Source organism: Fragaria vesca, linkage group LG2 (genome assembly GCF_000184155.1).
Source record: "Fragaria vesca subsp. vesca linkage group LG2, FraVesHawaii_1.0, whole genome shotgun sequence".
NCBI classification, from domain to species: domain Eukaryota; kingdom Viridiplantae; phylum Streptophyta; class Magnoliopsida; order Rosales; family Rosaceae; genus Fragaria; species Fragaria vesca.
This window is the reverse complement of record NC_020492.1, coordinates 26,826,409-26,843,916: the sequence shown is the minus strand read 5'-3', so window position 1 is coordinate 26,843,916 and position 17,508 is coordinate 26,826,409. Positions and strand designations below refer to the sequence as shown.

Genomic DNA, 17,508 nt, shown 5'->3' with positions numbered 1-17,508 from the left:
CTCTTGCAAAATGGTTAGTATTGTGGTATTGTAACGTATTTAAGCCGTATAATGGCCGATATACCTATAATTCGATAGGTACGTGGTATACCGTATTTTGAGTAAAACGTGTACCACGTACCAACCGACTACTCAAAGTTGGTACGGTAGTACTATACCGAAAACTCGGTTACCAACTTGTTTGGTACGGTTGGTACATGGTTGGTTGGTTTCGCCAGGGTCTAAATTGCCACCCCTAGTTCTTTCATCATATATTATGCATGTGTGCTGGACCATTCTCAACCCAAGAGGTGGCCCGATTCGACATCCCTTGGTCTGACAGTAAGCATTATTTGAGGGAGGTAAATTATAATTGACAAGTTGCATCGAGGGAATAGAGTGCTTTCATCATATCATGCATGTGGGATGGATTTGGCATCGCCTGGTCTGAAGTGATTCGCATAGACTGTTGTTATCCAGGATTCTATTTATTTTTATCATTCTATGTTCGCTAGCAGGAGTCAAGTTGAACTCTAGTTGGCAAGGTCAAGTTGATACCCAAACTCTTAATTGTATCAATGCGATACCTGAAGTCTTATTTCGATATCAACGTGATACTTCTGTGAAAGTTTTGTCAATGTTCTGTTAAATTAATGACGTGTCAAGCACCTGGCAGTTGCGTGATATTTTAATCAAGGATAAAATTTTCTTTTCAGTATCTGATATTCTATTTTTTTTTTAAGTAAAAAATTTTGGATTCATAAAACCCAGATCGTGACTCTTCTTCTCTCTTCTCTCTTCTCTTCTTCTTCCTCTCTCAAACCTCCAAGTCTAGTTTCAGCATAAAAAACCTCCAAGTCTTGTAATTAGTCTCCAACCTCGAACACAAAGAGCCACAGTAAGAGAACCCATATCAATTTCTTGTGTCTGAGATATTATATGCAGATACTCATCAACTCAAACATGAGGCCAGGGTTCATTTCTGCTCTTTCAGAAGTATTTATCGATCACAACACCTCGATCAGGACTTGGCCAATCCTTTTTTTTCATTTTTCATTCCTCCCTTGCATTTTGCAATAAGCAACTATATAACACTCTAATAGCCGACGAGTACGTGCCTCGAGTCGTGGAGCTAGCGATTACGTACTATTCCAGCTTAGTTTGTTTCATGCTTTTCTTTTCAAGTTAATCACTTCTTTTATTCTCAAGTTGAATGAAGTTTAAACTTTAATTCATAATAGTCTTTGCGTCTTCAAGTTTGTTTGTTGAAATCAGACTCTGAGGAGCTTTGTGAGTTGTGACTTGTTCTGCAACTACAAGGAGTATGGCAAATTTGCAGCCTATAGTAGCACGCTCCTATGGTCACTAGGATAATTTCAGTATGCTGAATTGCTGGTGGAGAGTTTTTTGAGGTCTAAGGAGTATTGGAGTCTCAGTAGAACAACGGGGATCACAGAACCCGCCGTTGGAGAGGTGTTGAAAGGTATGCAAAGGATAATATTTGAGGAGAAGAAATTGAAGGACCTCGACGTAAATAATTTTCTGTTCCAAGCAATTGAGCAATCCGTTGCTTGTCCATGAGCAAAGGCTCAACCTGAATACAATAAAGGAGCAAGTTGCTTTCTAGGTTGCAACCAATGGTGAATTCTAAAAGGTCCGAGGAACATGAAGAGGAAGGGCAGCCAGAAGTAGAAGCAGGTCCAAATATGATTATATCACTCAAATTTCCAAGGTTGAATGCTTTAGTTGTCATGGATATGGTAATTTTTGTTCTGATATGCAAAACTTCACAGAAACAAGAGTGAGGAGCAGAGCAGTAGTCCAGTCTTGCAGAGAAAAAGGAGAAGATATTTCTGTGCATACTTGCATCCCATTGATCCCAATAACAAGATGATAGTCTCCTGCTCCTTTTTTTTGTGCAGACTAACATCCCTAGGCTAGAAGACATTTTTCTTGGACTTCCACCCTAAAACTCATCTTGTTAATGGGAATTTAATCTATACATACAAAACACATCACAATATATTCTCTCCCCAGGTGATGTGGGATTGCAGTTCAGAAAGTAGCCTGCCACATAGTGATTTTTCAACTAACACATCAGGCCGGTTGTGTTAATCAAAGTGTTAATCGACCAACGGTCCAGATGGATCTCAGGCTATATTTTTGTGACTGAATTTGAGAAGAAATAAATCTGCTACCAAACAGTATTAGACTTGCAGTTCCAGGTGCAACTCAAAGTTAAGCACACACGCTTCCTATGGCAAATATTGAGCATCTGATACTTGTTCTTAAATGTACAGAAAATAAAAGGCAATTCAGTTATTCAAAAAAAAAAAAAGAAAGGCAATTCAGTTTCAATTTCCAATTAGAGAAAAGTGATTAGTAATTACTTGATTTGAAGATATCACACCCACAATTTTGTTATAATTATTCTTATTAGTTAATTCTTTTGTATTACTAAAGCAAATCTATTCCACATACTCTGAGGTAAAAATAAAATTGATAATCAATAGCCACACCATCAAAGTCTCATAGTAGCTTTTGTTTTGGTATTCAACAAAATTCTCAACCAAACTACAGCTCAAGGAAACAACGGATAAATACCTATAAATCATAAGATGAGAGTGAAGTGATGCTGCTTCAATGCAACCAAGTGAGACTATTAAGTTGGCTACTCAATATTGTCAGGTCTACGGTATGGCATGTATCTGTGGTCTTTTGAAGCATTCTTCTTTCGCCTTTGCTCAAGTTTGCCAGATCCCTGATCACATGAAAAAGGTTAGGATTATATTAGTTTCCAGAACCATAAGGCCCAAAGCAGTACCCTCCCAAAGGAACATTTGGGACATATAAAAGTAGGTACCTTGAGATTTTTATAGTTTTCAATAAGTCGTTTCTTTCGGATATCAGCTGCAATCAAGAAAATATGAATCACCAGTAAGTACTTGATCATATCTGCTTGCTTACATATGGTGAAAGAATATACTATACAACCCTTCACATTAATGCAACTTGACAGTTGTATGGAAAAACTACTAGAAAACTAGAAACAACTGGTAGCACTACCCAGCTAACATGTAATGAATCTTTAGCATCACTACCAATGCATTAACATGCAAATAAAGGAGTCAGAGGACAATACATTTCTTGATAAAACAACATAGCCAATGCATTATCAGACAAATACAAAATCTGGATACAGCTTTTCAATAGCACAATAGATTAATTGAGAGATTGAGATTGAAAGAGAGAGCCTACCCATCAACATTCAGTGTTCCACATAAAGATTCAAAACGAGGATCACGAACCACCTGAACATACCAATAAAGAATTAGAACAAAGTAGCTACTGAACATTGATTTAACAAACTTTATTTAGAGCTCCCAACCCAAAACCAATTGGTAATGGAGGGATACAAGAAAAATTATAAAGGCAAAGCTTCACATTGGCAGACTCTAAATGCTATTGGCTGAGGTTAATGTTTTTGGAAAAGCATAAATTATAAATAGGCATGTAAAAGTTAGACCACAGAAACTAAGGGACTATTGTCCACATTCCATATACAGTAGTAGGAACCAAAAAGATAAAACATGTTCTCGGCTTCCTACATTATTTCAATTTGTTTTCTTCTTATATTATAGAGTTGATGCAGCAAAATTACTGCCTAAACACCAGGATTGACAAACTCTAAAGCTTTAGGCTTCGAACTCACATAGAACACTTTGATTTAGGAATCAATCCCAGGTTTCTCACCCAAAACTACGCTTCATGCCAATCCCATCACAGGAAAACTCAGAAACACTCTGATAATTTTATTCATATACATAACATCACCAGCCATTTGGCACTTACACTTATTTATACTAGAGCATATAGCTGACATTGACTAGCATTAAAGACTCATTAGGACTCTTTCATAGCATGCAATACTATTTCTCACTGATATTCAATGATCCCACTCATATATTTCCAAGATTCCCCATTCAAGGGTTATACTTGCACCGTTTTTTTAATCAGTCTAACTATGAGAAAAAAAAAATATATCAGAAGAATCGTGATATACTCATATTGTGATATGATTTCGGAGTTATTATTTAGTCATTTTAACAATGAGCAAAGAAAATAGATCAGACTGTTTCCAATAAACACTTGAAAGATCATGACATACTGAAATTGTCATCTTTACTGATAATTTTGCATGATAATTCTCAAATAAAGTGTGCTAGCTGCTATAGATAGAAATAAAAGGAATTGTTGAAATATGATTTGCATAAAGAAAGACTTTGGTCAGCTTTATGGACATATTCTTTGGTGGCTTCAATGACTAAACTCTTCCAGTTAGTCTTAGGTTCTCAGAATTGATTCGGTAGATTGTTTGGAGCCCGTAGGCCACAGCCTTATAAGTATTCTGGTTTGTTCTGTAGCTTTCCTCTGCTATGAATTTCTCGTACGAATTGCAAAGCCAAAACAAACTTGATTGTTGCACTATCATAACCTCACCTTTTTCGGCGCTCGGATGACCTCCCTGAATCTACTGACAGGCTTCTTGCTACTCACCTCCATCGGCCTCCAAATACATAAACAGACACACAATCAGTCTTGAATGCTTCAATTACATTACAAAAGTAAATAAAAATATAAAGCAATACCAGTTCTTGTTAGCTCGGGCAGCCTTCTTCTTGTCATCTTTAGGCTGAGGGGGCAACAAGACATGCGAGCCGTTAGATCGCGCCTTCTGCAAATCCCCAAAGGTCACATCTGCAAGCTCCTCTTCCTATTATTACAAACTTAATCATTCAAATACCCAGCTTCATGAAAACTATCTCAACTGATGCTATCATTAATAATAACTACTTACGTCGAGGAAGAAGATGATTCGGGGTCTTCGTGTTAAGATGAAGAGCAGAGAGAAAACGAAGGTAGAATTCTGGTATTTGATAAGAAATATTTACACACAGTATTATCAGCTTAAAGAAGCCACTCTTTATACTTCATAGCTAATGGGCTGATGGACTTGGCCGTTACAATACCTTGATGATCTTGTTTTTTAGCATGGTATCATTTAGAGCTCTTGTATCAGTTCGTGGAGACAAATTCTTGTTTATGGATGGTCCAGCTCCTAAACGAGCTGTAAGAAGGTGGGTTTTGTTGTGATATCGGCCAATTATGTATGTCAAGGAACCCCAAAAGAACACAGCAAACCAAGAGAAACAACCACAAAGATAAGACACAAAGAACACAGATTTAAGGTGGTTCAGCAAAACCTTTGCTTACATCCACCGACAGAAAACACTTCCACTATATTAATAATGGGTACACCAGAAAGAATAAGAAAACAAGGACTCTCTCACTTCTCTTCCTATCTCTCTCCTCTCTGCCCTCTCTCACCCTCTAACCGAGAATGGAACACACTTTGGTCTTCGTCTCTGTGATACAAGACCTAGAACTAAACCTCTCCTTATATAGCCATAAGGATCTTCAGATATCTTCACCAAATAGGAATCCTATTCCTATTAGTGGTAGGCAATAATGCCTCCTTCCTTCTCTGTAATCAACCAAGATTACAGGTATACCATCATCAATAAGGATTTACTTTCCTTATTGGAACACCATACTCTAAGATAAAACACCTTAGGAAAAACACATGGGCTGGAAACCCAACAGGTTTTGAGCTATGGCGGAAATGGGTTTTGAGCCCAAACTGGTTCGTAAGAAAGTAAACCGGTTATTGAAAGAAGACCTTTATGGAGATGAGGGCTGGCGTTTTATTGAAGAATCTTCTTACAATGTACTACTTGAAGCCCTTCTGGAGGACGAACCAAATGGTGATGAGAATGGGAATGCTTCTCTAGAATGGGTTTTCAGCATCATTTAGAGCTTTGTATCAGTTCGTGGAGACAAATTCTCGTTGATGCAGAAAACCCATTCTGAGAAGCATTCCCATTCTCATCACCGTTTGTTTCGTCCTTCAGAAGTAGTACACTGTAAAAAGATTCTTCAATAAAATGCCAGCACTCATCTCCATAAAGGTTTTCTTTCAGTAACCGGTTCACTTTCTTACGAACCAGTTTGGGCTCAAAACCCACTTTCTTACGGCTCGTTTAGGAGCTGGACCATCCATAAACGAGAATTTGTCTCCACGAACTGTTATAAGAGCTCTAAATGATGCTGAATCATCATTAGCTGGACCTTCCTCAAGCAAGGTTGCTTCTGTAGAAAATGATCCAAGTGGTGGAGCGAGGTTGAACATCACAACCTATAACCTCCTCCTGCAAGGTTTTATTGCCTTGCTCAAATTTTGAGGTTGTGAACAGAACATTTTCTGCCTTGAAAAAACAGCATATGCATGGTTATAGTAGTCAATGAAAGCAAAGCCCCGGTTATTGCTTGTGTTCTTCATATCCTGTGATAAGAATTGAATAATTAATGAATAGAAGAAGCCGAGAATCAAGAAGAACAGGCGTGATCACTGACAAAAGAATGTAGTAGCCTCAGTTTGGTTATAAAAGTACCATCTTTGGCATTAGAAACCCAGAATTAATCCCATAGGCCTGACTCCAAAACTAAGACCTTTTGGGTCCCAAATAAGTCTCCATGATAGTTCAATGCACAATAATAAAGAAATCCAGAGTCCAGAACTAAAGCTTCCTAAATTATTTATGTATTTATTTCTCTTTATAATACGTATTACGTATTATAATACGTAATAATGAGAAAATAACTTTTATTGCTTTTCTTATTATCTACCAACTCTTTTAATACGTATTTTGGAGTTTTTCTATTCGAGGACTATAATAGCTGTATTTGAAGCCTATGAATACTGCTATCTCTAGCAAGGAAACCCCAATTTGGAATATCACGAACCAGATTGGATATACTGTAAAATAAAGGTGAAGGAATCTATTAAACGACTTCCCCTGAGCTATCTGCTTATGTAAGGGGAGAGTATGCTACCTTAAATTCAGTATTATTCAATTCATCAATAGCAGTAGAAGCCATCTCCATGTTTCTGAATGTCACAAATGCAAAGCCCTTACCGTCACCTAGATCTTTTCCCTTCATAATCTGTACCTGTTGTAAAAAAGCAGAGGCAGTATAAGAATTTGTTTTTACAAGAACATAAAAACAGTACTTTATAAAGAGCAATTAAATCAACCTGTGTAACTTCTCCTACAGCTTCACAAAAGACCTTTAAATCATCCTGAGTAGCATCAAGAGGAATGCCACCAATGTAAACTTCAGAACCATATGGAGGAAGGGCAAGAAGTTCAGCATGCTTTTACTTCTCCTCTTCACTGCTCACTGAGTTCTTGACATCAATAGCATTATCAGCATCTTCATCATCCACCACTTCTTCAACTTCCTCCTCTTCTTCTTCTATTTCGTTTTCAAACTTTAGAAGCACAGAAAGCTCAAATCAGTAACAAACCCAGTACAAAAACGTGAATGAACTCAAGAAAGTTTGAAACTTTCGAAATCCCAACTCAGATATAAACAAATGGGCTGGAATTTCACCACACCCAGCCACATTACCCAACCATAAACAAGCACACACATTCAAGAAACACGTAGGTGCTACATGAACAGACCAGTAAAACATGAGAAGGAAATAGAGTGAGAAAAAGTACCCAGAAGTCCTTGGAGATTTGAGTTTTCTGGCTGAAACAAGGAAATTGGAGGAGTTTGAATCCGAAGTTGGGTAGAGGCCAAATGGGTCTGAGAGGGATTCTTGAAACTAAGTAAGAGGGAAGAGTCACTCACAGTTGAAGCAAAGGAAAAGATTCGCTCTCATTTAACAAATGGCAGAAGCCATTACACAAGAGCAACACTAGAAGTAGCGCAACAAAGAGCGCCGTTCGGGTGAAGTTAGGGTTTGCCATTCCGATGAGTAAACCTATTAAGTACATAATAAATAAAAAACTCCGGCTACCAAATCAGCATATAATTTTTATGAGCTGGCATAAAACCACTGGTCCAACCTATGTGGCACTCGAGAGCAACCCGTAACATCCCTTTTCCGCCGAGACTGAAAAACAAAGACTCACAACTCTCACAAGTCAAAACCATGGCGGTCCGAGCCACCGTCTCGCGGTTCCCTATCGACGCCGGCGCGCACGAGAATTCCGGCATACCATGGGGCCTGACGGTGACGCCGTTCGCCACCAAAGACGAGAACGGCCAAGCTCCGGCGTACGGATCCGGCGGTCAATTGTTGCCGCGGTGCGAGAATTGCTGGGCCTACTTCAACACTTACTGCGAGCTTGACCAGTGGTCATGGAACTGTGCTCTCTGCGGCAACCCCCAGGGGCTCTCCTCCGAGGCCATTGCTCGATACTCTCAGCCTCAGTCTTGCCCCGAGATGATGTCATCCTTCGTAGATCTAGAGCTTCCTGGTTCGTCACTCTCCTTTGATTTTTTGACCTATTTACTTATTTATTGTTAGTGCTGATTGATTTTGAATTTCTGTTGCTCTTTGTTTGTTTTGTGTAGTGGAGGAGTCGGATGAAGCAATGCAACCTCGACCGGTCTATGTTGCGGCGATTGATTTGTCCTGTAAGTTCTTACATTGCTACTTGGATCGCCTGTTTCTATCGTTTTCTGGTTGAAAGAGTTGAGGTCATTCGAAGTTTTGAGTTATTGACATGGTTTGGATGTTCCACTTTTAACATTGACATAGATCAGAACAAGTGATCACTAGGTTGAACAAATAAGATATTAATAAATTGAGCTGATGTTTTATAGGTTGTGAATAGATGACAATGTAAATTGATATTCAGCTAGGTTGTGTCCGAATCATTTGTATGTCGGGTTTATAAGGGGATATGCTTTAGGATATTGAATTTGAAGCTTGTTCTCATGACAGCCTCTGATTAGTGCTTGTTTGGCGCTTCTCTTTTACTGAATGCATATATCAAAGAAGATGTTAAGCATAGGGGAAGGTTCTGATTTCCATCATTTGGTTTCTCCAGTTAAAGTAGGAGTTCTGTTGGTTGTGAATTGGGAGACTATCAACACTTGCCTGACGGGTTTTTGTCAAGGCTATGTACGCACCATAGCTAGGGAGAACTTAATAATTGCTCAAGTCTTTAGTTTTAAGGGCTGTTGCTTGTTTTTGTTCCCAAAACTCTCTGCTTAACATCTAGTGATCAACATACCTATAGCATCACATTTCACTAAGAGTCACTGTTTCAGTACACTGTGAACGAGCTAAGCTACCATTTAAAATCATAAATTTTTCTTCCTGCCACCTATGTTCACAATTTCATTCCATGAGAAGTAGGAGGGAGCTCAAAAGAGCTATATGACTGACATGTGCATAAAAAAACTTGAACTGTATGGGTCTTATGACTTGGTTCAATTCTTATGCATTAGTAGATGGACACATGTTTACTTACAAAGGCAAAGAGAGACTTTTTGAACAATAATATTTTAAGTGAAAAGCACCCGATACTTGTGTGGCACAGTAAAACTTATTATACTTTGAGTTGCTTATAAGATTTTCAAAGAAATGACACCTTTTTATGGATTTTTCTGCAGCTTCTGACGAATTTTTGGAACTTACTAAAAGCGCATTGCTGGCAGCTTTGGAAGGTTGACAGTGGCTAGAAATCAAATTGATTTTGTTTTCTGCTTTCTGAATCCCATAGTACAGCTAAAACTCTGTTCTAATTTTGATTGCAGCTCTTGGGCCTGGTTCACTGTTTGGTCTTGCTACCTTTAGCCACAAATTAGGATTATATGATGTTCAAGGCCCTATACCAGTTGTCAAAAATGTTTTCATTCCCCCGGAAACAGAGGGAAGCCTACCAATAGAGCTTGAAGATGTCATGCCCCTGTTACAGTTCTTGGCTCCAGTACGTGGCCAGTGATTAAAATTACTCTTATCTTTTCTTTTGTGCAATATGTTTCTGATTAAGTGATTGAGTTGTTTTGTACAATTTCCTGTGTACTCAGTTCACTATATATGTATTTTTTGTTTATGAGATTTTTGTTAACATTGTCACAGGTGGAAACTTGTAAGGATCGTATTGCATCAGCACTTGAAACACTTAGACCAACAACTTCATGGGAGAGAACAACAGCAGCAGGGCAAGGAGTAGATGGTGTTTTGATGGGTGGGCGAGGTTTTGGGGTGGCAATTGAAGCTCTTTTGAACTACCTTGGATCTGAATATGGAAGCACATTTGCACTAGGTAGGTGGTGGATCTCAGAGCTCAATATATTCTATATCAGTGCTCTGTTATAATCAGAGGTTAAACTTGTGGTCTTTTCATCATATGACACAGAAAGCCTGATGAAGGTTGTTGTCTCCTTTGCTTGCAACTGCAGGTAGAGTCTTTGCCTTTTTGTCTGGTCCTCCTGATTATGGAGCTGGCCAACTAGATACAAGAAGGTATGGTGAACAATATGCTAGTAGAGGAGAGGATGCGGACCGTGCATTGCTTCCTGAGCAGACACCTTTCTATAAAGATTTGGTAATTCAGTTTTACATGCCAGTGGTATCATTTGTTGAATATTTTTCTGTAAGTGTAAGCATTGACATATTTTACAGGCTGCTATTGCTGTTCAAGCAGGTGTTTGCGTAGACATCTTTGCTGTTACAAATGAGTATACAGATTTGGCGTCTCTGAAGTTTCTTAGCGTAGAAAGTGGAGGCTCGTTGTATTTGTACTCAAATACTGACGATTCAACACTTCCACAGGACATGTGAGTATTCCATGAAATACTGTTATTCTGTCACGTGCTTGGATTATCAATCATTAAATTACAATCGGTTTATAGGATTCAAACTCTGTTGTAAGAGGAATGAATATCATGGAGGATTGCTTGGAATCATAGAATGAAAATCCACTGAAAAATAAATAAATATAATTATCAATGAGCATGGGAAAGTCAATACATGTGATATGGTTCAAAGGTTTTGTTTTCTCGTCCATGTGTATGCATTTATGTTTCCATGTTATTAGTTATATTATATGTCAGCAAGTGTTGCCATTAAATTCTATCTAGTATGTATTATGTTATTTTTTTTAATGAATATCTTATCTTTGTTTCTAATTTTAATGGAAATACATATAGTAAAAGCCATTGGATAGAGTGACGAATAAGTTTTTAGATTTCTAGAATTTTAAATTATTTTAGAGGGTGCTATCATTGGAGCTGGGTCAATTCTCACTGGTTCTATCCTTCTCAACAAAAGATGTAAAGGTTCGAAGCATACATAACATATAGGTTAATGACTGAGATGCTTGATTTGCAGGTACCGAATGCTAAGTCGTCCATATGCTTTTGGCTGTGTACTGCGATTGAGGACATCATCTGAATTCAAAACTGGTCATTCTGTGAGTGTCAGATTGCTTGCTGTAAAGTCACTGCTACTATTGCACTATTTGTTATTATAATAATAGCTATAATTTCTATTTTTATTTTTGGCAGTATGGTCACTTCTTTCCAGATCCACAGTATGAGAATGTTCAACACATTATTTGTTGTGATTCTTACGCCACATATGCTTATGACTTCGAGTTTGAAGCTACCAAGGAATTCGCAAAGTAAGTATGTAGGCCAGATTGCCATCATGGCATCTTTTTGACTGAAGCAAAATAATGCTTGATTACTATAGATGATGTTGAGTTGGAGATACTAAGGGATTCCAGTGCTGTTGGTTAATTGTATTTCATAGTGAAAATTATAGTTGAGACAATCATGCATGTTCCATGATTTCAACTCTCTTGGTTTGTCACTTCAAAGAGCTCTGGAAGCACATTTAGATCCCGTACAACAGCCCCACTTCTATTTATAGGAAGCATTCACCAATGGTTAATAGCTTACTGTGCAGCTTTATATTTTTCTAGTTCAAAAGACCATTGGCTATGTTCAATTCCTAGTTACTCACTCTATCAAAGCCAAATTATTTTGTTTCTGATATTAAATACTTCTTGTCTATAACTATATAAGTTGGCGTTGTCAAGTTTGTAAGAGAAATTTTTTTGAGAAGTTGCACAATTTTCTTTTTCAATATGCTGGTAATCTGGTCTCGGTGGTACGCTCTAGGGCTTTGACTGCTTTTCTTTTGGGCCGGTATAAACAGTGGTATATAAGATTGAATAATCTGTGGGGATCCCTAATCTGTGAGGCAAGAACAAAGCTGCAGTTATAAACCTTCTATTACCAGAAAGGTCATTTCCTTATATGGTCCACCATTTACTTTCTGTACCCTACAAAATTTGGTCTTTCTAATATACAAGCTGGTTCTTTAATGAACAATCAAAGTTTGAAAGACAATGATGTTAAAGAAAACCTGATTCAGCTTCCAATATTTCCATTGAGAAATAAGATTATTTAACAGTTGAACTCTAATTAAAGGCGATATTTGTTTTGGTGGCATATAATTAAAAGAATCATTTATACATAAGTGATTGGTATTTCTTTTAGATGGTTACAATTGTATTTCAATCACCTTGTTGCTTTTCCAGAAATATTTCCTTCTTTGATTTGAGTTTAGATTTCCACATTGTTTTGATATTTTTTGAGCCTCCATCGTCTTTTGTCTCATGATTGCATTTTTAATTACTAAGCTGCATGCTACTACATAGTATCACTTACTATGAAGAGATTTTGCCTCTCTAATCCCTTCCTGGGTGACTTCTGTACTTTTGCAGACATGGATCAGAGCCTCCTATTATACAGATTGCATTTCAATACACAGTTGTTTTGCCTCCTGAGGAGCTCACGGAATCGGGATCGGGGTCCTCCTCAGTTAGGTATAGTTGCTTTACTATATTACCTCTAATTCTTCGTTTTCTTCCAATAAAAGGACCAACCTATCTCAGGTGTTAAATTGTATTTTCTATTTTGATTATTCAACACTACGTAGATTTTTCTTACATGTCAAAGTGACTTTGATCTCCATTATGTATTTTAACCGATTACCTGAAAAATTTATATCTCTGATGCGTTCTATTTGATTAACTGGTTCCTTAAAGCTTCTGAAATCTAGAAGTTATCTGAAGAATTGCTCTGAAGTAGCATTTTGCCAACTATCAACAAACCAAGTCATCTTTGTCACCAGATCCAAGAATTCTAATGCTAGACTTATGCCTTTTAATTGTAAAACAAAATATTTCAATAGATGAGGAATGCATCATTTGCTCGGATTGTACAAAATGCATTTTCTTATAATTAACTTTTACCACACACAAAAGGAAATTGCTGGGTAGGGGAAATCTTTTGTCATTTGAAATGTAATAATTGAATGAATTTCGTCATAAGAAAACAGTGCATGTATTTGTGCCTCAGCTGCACTTGACTTAAGTTGTCTTTCCTTTGTTTTTGTTAGCTTTGGTATAGCTGCATGTGGCTTGAGATATTCTGGAGTGATGAGAAGCAACATGTCTTGGCATGAATAAGGTGGAGCCTTACATCTATATGATAGGAACTTATTTGATAATCATTCAAAAATTAAGAATAGAAGCCCGTTACTTGTTATTTCCCTAGAATTGGAACCTCTAGTAAGGCTCTACCCATTTATTCTCGACCCCAAGGACCTTTTTGCACAGGCATATGCCAGATCTGACTTCTGAGATGGTGTGAATCTAGAAACGGGTATGGTGGAGCGAGATTGTTACTTAGAGGAAGAGAGTTCAGATTTCTTGTTTAGCTCAGGTTTTTTCAGGTGGGATAATGTTGATTTCAGTGGCCATCTTTAGTATGCTGCATAGGTATTTGGTTTATCTAAGATAAAGCCGTATAGGCAAACAAAGTTGAGGACACCTTTATTAAAGAATTTCATTTATTAAAGAATTTCATTTCTACGGTCCTTCACTGCTAACTGTTTCTTTCTTTCTATGTTGCCTTGTGGTGCTTGTTATATTTCAATGTGTTTCCATTGACATCCGATTTTGGATTGCATTATGCCAAAGAACTACAATGATGCTTGAGAAATTTTGTGATTAAAATAGAGATCTTAGGATATCATACGTTCGGACCAAAATGTGTGGAGCTCTAATGCAGTTCCTTGGCATTCTCTGTGATATATGAAACATAATAAGAGAACGACTATTAAATGAAGGCTTTTAACATCTTGTTTATGAAAGCTTTCTAATGTTTATGGTACTTTACTATTTGTTCCTTTCTTTTGAAGCTTTCCATGTTATTGCATATCTACTTTTTTTTGCTTGGGCAAATGCCACAATGTTGTTCCCTTTGTTATTTTGCTCCCCAAAAAGTGAAGTTTTGCATTTTCACCATTTTTCTCTTCACAATGACTCCCTTGCTGTGTTATTTTGCCAGTTACTATGACTTTTTAAGATTATGAACTGTTTGGATTCTACCATTTGGGCTGAGCTTGCTGAATATTTTATGTAGAGGCAAGTATTCTCTTAGACGACGATTAAGGATTCGGACTGTGCAATGTGGAGTCGCCCAAAATATGAATGAACTCTATGACAGTGTTGATCCTGAAGTGGTTCTCTCATTACTTGTTCACAAGGTATTTCTCCCAGTTTTTTCCATATATTTGTCCTATAATGAGCCTTTGGTATCATGTTGCACCATGTAATCTAGATGTAATTGCTGATATAATTTGTTTTCATAAAGTTGACTATAGGACTTCAAGCTTGTGTATCAGTGAATTAGTCCGAATTATTAAGGTCTTTATTTGGATGAATAATTTACGTTTCTAGTGTAGTTTAGGTAAGGCATAAGTCAGGATATTATACGGCTATTTACATTCTAAGGATAGTTTAATATTTTGCCAAATGGGGGCAAATAAAAATATTGTTATGCTTTTGGCTGGCATAGTGTGGAATATTATACAGGATGGTTCTAACAGTGTATGAATGTTTTAAAATGTCTACGCTTGGAGGCTTAACACCTGCACAATGATGCTATTATATGGTTCGCTTGAATTTCTTTGATATGTGCTGTGTTCTTTTCATGCTCTCCTACTGGAGATATAATCTCCTGCTATCCTGCAAAAGTTTCTTATTTTTTGGATGCTGGAAAGAAAAGATGTGATATTATTACACTAATAAGTAATAACTCACAGTTGAGAGATTATTTACTGATGCAAAAGCTCTTTCTCTTTTGCATTTGGTTAACGAATAAATTTCCTTATGTTGTTAATTCATTATTCATTGAGTGAGAAATATTTTTGTTGATCATAATAGTTTTGAGAGAAAAGCCTTGAAGACTGTTTTTATTTATAGAAAAAGGCTCTGTAGTTTTTGGTATAAAAAAGTAATACTTTCATGAGTGAATTGACAAAATTTTGGGCATGATCTGGTGTATAGCACGCATCCTAGACCTTTACGTGAAGATATAATTTGTATAATGTGTAGGAGCTAAGTTGGTTACAAATTGCTTATTACAAATTTGTGAATTCTATAGGTTATATTAGCCTCTTTGGAGCAAGGGGTTCGGGAAGGCAGACTGTTATTGCACGATTGGCTTGTGATTCTTACAGCTCAATACAATGAAGCTTATAAACTTGTTCACTACAAGAATGGAAGTTCAGTGACTACTCAAATTGATGTTGCATTCTCACAATGCCCTGAACTGCAGCCTTTACCTCGCTTGGTTTTTGCATTGCTTCGAAATCCTTTGCTCCTTTTTCATGAAGAAGGTGTTCACCCTGATTACCGAATCTACCTACAGTGTCTTTTCAGGTATCTGATGGTCAAATTGTTATTAACAAAATTCTTTACAGGATTCTGTTACAGGGTTTGAAGTAATCAGTTTTGAATAATCAGATGATACAGATATTGTTTTGCTTTATTTTTCCCACTACTCGTCATTGTATACTTCGTGGGTACATTTTGTGACATGACTTCTATGTCTAAATTGATAGTTGTCTTACTAAAGGTTTATGATATGTGTTTTTAGTTCTTTTACCACAATTTAATGTTTGGGGTATTGGCTCTGCTCTCTCTCTCTCTTTATGATGGAGCATGAACTCTGCAATCTTGTCCTCTGATTTTGTATCTTTTGTTTTTGCAGTGCACTTGAACCAAGTTCACTCCATCGTGCCGTGTATCCAGTCCTTACCTCCTACTCTACTCCAGATAAATTAGCATACCCACGCCATTCATTGAGTCGTGCTGCACTGATTACCAGTGGGAGTCCTATATTTTTCCTTGATGCATTCACAGCTCTTATAGTGTTCTATTCTTCAACAGCAGACCCTACACTACCTTTTCCTCCACCCCATGATTGTAAGTTTTCTGCATTTCTTGGTGTTCTCTTGGCAGTTACTTGGTTTATTTGCTTCACGTCTAATACATGTTTCTTTAGGTTTGCTGCGGACTGTGATCAATAAATTAAAGCAAGAAAGATGTATTACCCCCAAACTCATATTTATCAGAGGAGGACAGGACGATGCCACAGCTTTTGAAAACTATCTCATTGAGGAACAGGATGTTGACGGAAGTGGTATTACAAGCGTCATGGGTTTTGTTTCCTTTCTTGAAGATATTACGCAGAGTGTGTTAGAATACATCAAGTAAGACTGGTATCAGAATTCTGTAGAATTCAATCACAAAGTACAGGAAACAAGGTGTAACTTGCACATTTTTAAAAATTTTTTTTTTTTATTAATAACTCACACACCCTACATATGTCGTGAGGTTTGAACCCATGACCTTAAAGTTGTCAGTTAAACACTTTAACCAACCAAGCCAAAGTTGTCAGTTGTCAGTCAAAGGTGTAACTTGCACATTTAAGAGATGCTTATATCACAGAAAGAAGGTGCTAGTTTCTTGGTACCTAGGCTAGCAAAATTTGTTTAAACTCCGAGGTTGAGAATTTCTGTTGTGCTGATCGTGAGAAGCCCATTTTACCTGTATTACATATAAATCAAAGTCGAATAAATGTTGAAAAGCATAGTCGGCAGATTTTCTAGCCTGCAAGGAGATCCACATTTCTGAATTTAGGTACCTCATACTGCTAAAAGTGACTTTGGCCTGTGCTTGTGCCTGGTATACGCTATACATGTGACATTTTGTTTTGAATGCCATGGCAATATGTTTCAAAGGTTCGCTGTTAATCAAACCAACAGTCATTGAAAAAATCGATTTTTGCTCTTGCGACAGAACTAGAAACACTAGTTGATAGGAAGAACTTTGTAATAATCTGTTGATGACGGCTAAGTAACAAGTAAAAATTAAGTGCCTGTAATAATAACAAGAAAGTGACAAATAAAATAAATAAAGTGATAATTTGTTATTTTGTCCATTTCGTTTTTGTCTGGGTTTCTATTTTGATCAAATTTGTCTGTGCTTGATAAAAAAAAAAATTCTGTGCTTGATAATTCTAAAAGAAAAAGGAAACTAGAAAAAAAGAAAAATAGGCAGCTGCAGCACTTTGATTCGGTTCAAGTTAATGATATTCATTGTGAAAAGGAACAGTGGCAGACATTTTGGTTAAAAACAGTACCTTAAATGCTCATGGCATTTGTTATTTTCAGGAGACTCCTGTGATTGTCATTGAAGCTCTCATTGATGATATTGCTAGTTTTGCTAGGAATAGGAG

General features: G+C 37.1%; 2 protein-coding genes across 2 annotated transcripts; one reads left to right on the top strand and one right to left on the bottom strand.

Moving 5' to 3' along the window:
- Positions 1-3,233: 3,233 nt before the first annotated feature.
- On the bottom strand, positions 3,234-7,859 carry LOC101303487. Its single transcript, XM_004293019.1, has 9 exons — positions 7,741-7,859; positions 7,569-7,638; positions 7,283-7,372; positions 7,136-7,180; positions 6,934-7,050; positions 4,838-4,906; positions 4,629-4,753; positions 4,480-4,546; positions 3,234-3,290 (listed from the first exon to the last, which is right to left on the bottom strand). The coding sequence occupies exons 1-9, from the start codon at positions 7,857-7,859 to the stop codon at positions 3,234-3,236; spliced, it is 759 nt and encodes a 252-aa protein (XP_004293067.1).
- Positions 7,860-8,044: 185 nt separating this feature from the next.
- Positions 8,045-16,716, top strand: LOC101307751 (protein transport protein Sec24-like At3g07100-like). The gene is made up of 14 exons (XM_004291548.1): positions 8,045-8,372; positions 8,470-8,532; positions 9,517-9,570; positions 9,661-9,833; positions 9,986-10,172; positions 10,309-10,454; positions 10,532-10,686; positions 11,240-11,321; positions 11,416-11,531; positions 12,642-12,743; positions 14,347-14,470; positions 15,370-15,647; positions 15,979-16,193; positions 16,273-16,716. Exons 1-14 carry the CDS (start codon positions 8,045-8,047, stop codon positions 16,482-16,484), a joined length of 2,235 nt encoding a protein of 744 aa, XP_004291596.1. The 3' UTR covers positions 16,485-16,716.
- Positions 16,717-17,508: the final 792 nt, after the last annotated feature.

Excerpts from the sequence above, each read along its gene's own strand:
- LOC101303487 (XM_004293019.1), bottom strand. The coding sequence starts at position 7,859 with ATGGCAAACCCTAACTTCACCCGAACGGCGCTCTTTGTTGCGCTACTT. Across the intron at positions 7,051-7,135 it reads CTGTAGGAGAAGTTACACAG|GTACAGATTATGAAGGGAAA; the intron begins GTTGATTTAATT and ends TTTTTACAACAG. Across the intron at positions 4,547-4,628 it reads GCCCGAGCTAACAAGAACTG|GCCGATGGAGGTGAGTAGCA; the intron begins GTATTGCTTTAT and ends ATGTATTTGGAG.
- LOC101307751 (XM_004291548.1), top strand. The coding sequence starts at position 8,045 with ATGGCGGTCCGAGCCACCGTCTCGCGGTTCCCTATCGACGCCGGCGCG. Across the intron at positions 8,533-9,516 it reads TGCGGCGATTGATTTGTCCT|CTTCTGACGAATTTTTGGAA; the intron begins GTAAGTTCTTAC and ends ATTTTTCTGCAG. Across the intron at positions 10,687-11,239 it reads TCAACACTTCCACAGGACAT|GTACCGAATGCTAAGTCGTC; the intron begins GTGAGTATTCCA and ends CTTGATTTGCAG.